The 3968-nt window shown below is 54.5% G+C and overlaps 1 protein-coding gene across 1 annotated transcript; it reads left to right on the top strand.

The window, feature by feature from the left end:
• Positions 1-300: 300 nt before the first annotated feature.
• LOC123177576 (uncharacterized) lies at positions 301-1801 on the top strand. The gene has a single exon (XM_044591249.1). It carries the CDS (start codon positions 419-421, stop codon positions 1331-1333), a length of 915 nt encoding a protein of 304 aa, XP_044447184.1. The 5' UTR covers positions 301-418; the 3' UTR covers positions 1334-1801.
• The last annotated feature ends 2167 nt before the right edge of the window (positions 1802-3968 follow it).

Below are 3968 nucleotides of genomic sequence, written 5' to 3'. Positions count from 1 at the left end.
GCGTAGTCGGGAAGTAAAGAATTCTTCTCTCTCAAACCGAACCTATCTGGAACCCGTGAACGCTCACGGACAAGGAGAAGAATAATCCAATCCAATCCAATCCAAGCCGAAGCAGAGTAGTCCACCCTGCACCAAACTCTGCATTAGACAGAGCAAAAGCAGACTGTACTCGACCCCTTCTCGAAGCCGTGGACGTACCATCCATCGCCGTCCCGGCCATTCATTCATTCCAAGCCGTCCCCCCACCACCTTTATAAACGCCGCTCGCTCGCTCTCTCCCTCCTTCCTCCATCATCCCCCGCCACCACCCGCCTCCACTCCTCTCCCTCCACGAAACTTCCCTCCCGATCCTGCTGCTTCCCTCCACGCGCCGCACCACACCGGAGAGCGGACACGCTGCAACCAGCCAGCGGCAGCAATGGAGGAGAGAATTATCATCCCCCGGCGAGGAGAACCGCAAGACCAGAATCAGACCGCCGACGCAGCCCCGGCGGTTTCGTGTTCGTCGGGGGAGGAGTCGACGGACGGGGAGTCGGAGCCCGACTTCGAGTTCGAGTTCCCGTCGCTGCTCGGCAGGGACCACGGCTCCCCCGCGCCCGCCGACGACCTCTTCGCCGACGGCCGCATCCGCCCCGCCGCCTTCTACCCCGTCTTCGGCCGCCGCCCGTCAGCGCGAGCAAGTTCAGCGGGGGACGTCGACGGCCTCCCACCGGCGCCGACGGAGCGGAGGACGAGGGGGCAGCTCGGGCGGCTCTTCCTCGAGGAGACCCGCGCGTGGAACAGCTCCTCGTCGAGCAGTAGTACGGGGTCGACGGCGTCCACGTCGTCGTTGTCGTCCGCGGCCACCACTGACGACGGGGACGGCGACGGTGGCCTCGAGGGCGCTGCGCCGGAGAGCTACTGCGTGTGGGCGCCCGGCGGCGGTGGCGGCGGCAAGTCGTCGGAGTCCCCGCGGCCGCCGCGGGCCGGGAAGAGCGGGTCCACGGGGTCGTCCGTGGCGCGGTGGCGCCGCATCAGCGACCTCGTGGTCGGCCGCAGCCAGAGCGACGGCAAGGAGAAGTTCCTCTTCCTCCCCGTCAACCCGCCCAAGCAGCAGCAGGAGTCCAAGCCCAAACCCAGGCCGAACCCGGCAGCCGGCGGCACCAAGAAGAAGGGCAGCGAGATCGGCACGGTGGCCGCCGCACACCGCATGGCCTACGGCGCCAAGGCCGGCGTTGGCGTCGCCGCCAACGGAGCCACGCCGCGGCGCACGTTCCTGCCGTACCGCGAGGAGCTGGTGGGTTTCTTCGCCAACGTCAACGGCATCAGCCGGAGCCACGCGCACCCCTACTGATCAACGACCGACGACGACGACGACGCCGGTCGGCCCCGGCCGGGGAGATTATTATTAATCGGCGATTCGTATTCCCTTCGTGTTTGAACGTTGAAGCTTGGATTTTTTGAGCCGGTGATCAGTGTGTAGCTAGGTTAGTACCCATACCAGTATGTGATTAATCAATTGATTAGTTAGTTAAGCGGTCCATGGAAATTAGTAAAGATTGGCGTGGGGTGTGAACAGTGGTGTGAAACGCGGGGCACATCGCCGACCGTCGCGCATCACCGGCGACGGAGGTGAGGTGTGAACGGCAGCGTGTGGTGGCGAGTGAGGACACATCTTTTCGATCATGTTTCTTCTCCTTTTTTCTTTCTTTTTCCTATGCTGCAACAGAGTTTGTACGTACATTCCTGAGAGCTAATACGTACTTCGGGTGGCCATGAATGCATCAGAGCGAAACTAGTGACGGTTGCGTCAGTGATAAAAGTGCACTTGTGACCGTGCACACTTAATTGCTGCTAGTACGTGTGGTTGAACGATACTTGGCTTTCGTTGTGTGATCGATTCGATGGGCATGAGCGAGGGTGAGAGACTCGACGGCGGCGACGCACCACACACATCCACTTCGTTGGTTCACGGGAAAAAGACGACATGGCACCGCTTTCCGGGACGGCCGGCTACGGCGACGTGTGCCGACGGTGGCGATCCCCGGCCGGCCAAGGCAGCCAGCCACGCCCGCACGGCGGCGCCAAGTGGCCGGACGACGTACGTACGCACGCGCGGCCGTGGATATGCACACAAAGAGTAAATTAAACACGGGATGCACGCCAGAAACATGCGATGCCGTAGAGGAAACCAGTTTGGAAAAATCCTGAAAAGCAACGTACAATCGTACGCAAAACACTTGCAAATTAGTACCAGTGCACCTCCGAGTAGACGATCACCGTTCGTACTACGTGACGGCCTAATTAATGCAATAAAATATGGGCACCGTACGTCAACGGTAGCTAGAGAGTGATTTGAAGCAATCGATGGCCGGCACACTTGCAAATTAGTGTGGCTTTCATCTCAATCTTCCACACAATCATAGCAGCGCTGATGATGCGCACATGTAGTACCAGCTACATTATTTTGCGTGATAAACAAGTGCTTCAAGGACAAGGAGGGCCTTTGCTTGCATCACAAAAGAGCACGTGTAGTGACAAGTGGAACCAACGTTTGTGTTTTTGGTTTGGTTCCACAAATGTCACTCGAATCTAATTTTCCTTTTGGGTCCCTAAACTTGTGTGTGTGTGTGTGCGCGCGCGCGTGCGTGTGCGTCTACATTCTAATCGGTGTTTCTCAAACAAAATAAATAAATTGACATGCCTTCTGCGTTATTAGATTGAGATTAGGTATGCTGCTTAGATGCATTCAATTCAATATTGTCTCAGATCCACAAGATTTCACTAGCACAGCACACTAGACAAGAAGCCTCTGATGAGGTCTGGCCTGGTGGAGTCTCAGTGTGTTGAAGTGGTATATCCACAACACATTCAAAATTTTAGGTGGATCAACTAGCTTGTTGACTCAGTAATAAAACCACCACCATTGTCTTCATCTTCTTCGTCTAACCCAATTGATTGGTGGGAGCTTCAGCAATCATTCCTCTTCTTGTCAGCCTTGAGATCGGCCACAAGTCGCGTTCACTTTGGCTTGCCATTCGATATCACCAACAATGGCAAAAACCAAATGGCTTCTTCTCTGTTTCTTGATACATAGTGACCACCACCACCGTCTAGCTGACAATGAAAATTTATGGCAATGAGAATGCAAAATAAAACATGCATATGCAAATGATGACAAGATAAAATAATTTATCTTAAATGAGTTGCCACTCACATCCCACTTTGAGGACAACCAAGCACTTGTGAATAGTAGTCGGCGTACTTGTTAATTTCCCTTGAATGACCCCGAGAGATGCCACATTGCGGTTGGTGACGATAGGCTGCGGCTCCACATATTGCTTTTGTTCGTGATATTCCTTCCAAATCTTCTCCCAATATGTATTCCCTTATTGCTCCATGCAGCATACGAGATCCATTGTTGTGGCCAACCACAATAACCAATAAGATATCCTCGAATGTTGTGAATGCCGGACCTCTTGCCTTTGACGTCTTTGAATTCTTTTTGTTCTTGCTCGTATTGAGATTTGATGTTGCCCCAACTTCAAAAGAAGGGCAAGTTGGATCCCCTAACTCGTAGTCCATTTGGGTCGGTTCATGACTATTATTGATCATGTCCGACATGATAAACTCCTTAAATTATCATGCTATTACAATCATGGATCATGTCCCAACCGGCCTAACGGTGTTTGCAAAATATTGACCATGGCATATGCAAAGTTGATCGGAGAGGAGCAAAAAGAACATACCGAGTCTTATTGTGTCATTATGTCGAACAGGTCGTGGGCAACCGTGCGCCGCTGGTGCCCGTGCTTGTCCGCGCCCGAACGAGCTGCGGCGACTAATAGACATCCATCGGCGGCATTTGCATTGCCGGAAAGCTCTCCGAAATGCCCCAACCGGGTGTCGGATTCTTCACTATCCCAACCTGGTCCGACGGCGCGATCCTTGTCGGCGGCTGGATGGATGGGGTGCGGGGTCCTGGGCCC

This window comes from Triticum aestivum, chromosome 1D, assembly GCF_018294505.1.
Source record: "Triticum aestivum cultivar Chinese Spring chromosome 1D, IWGSC CS RefSeq v2.1, whole genome shotgun sequence".
NCBI classification, from domain to species: Eukaryota; Viridiplantae; Streptophyta; class Magnoliopsida; order Poales; family Poaceae; genus Triticum; species Triticum aestivum.
The sequence above is the reverse complement of the archived record's forward strand: the minus strand, read 5'-3'. Positions and strand labels throughout refer to the sequence as shown.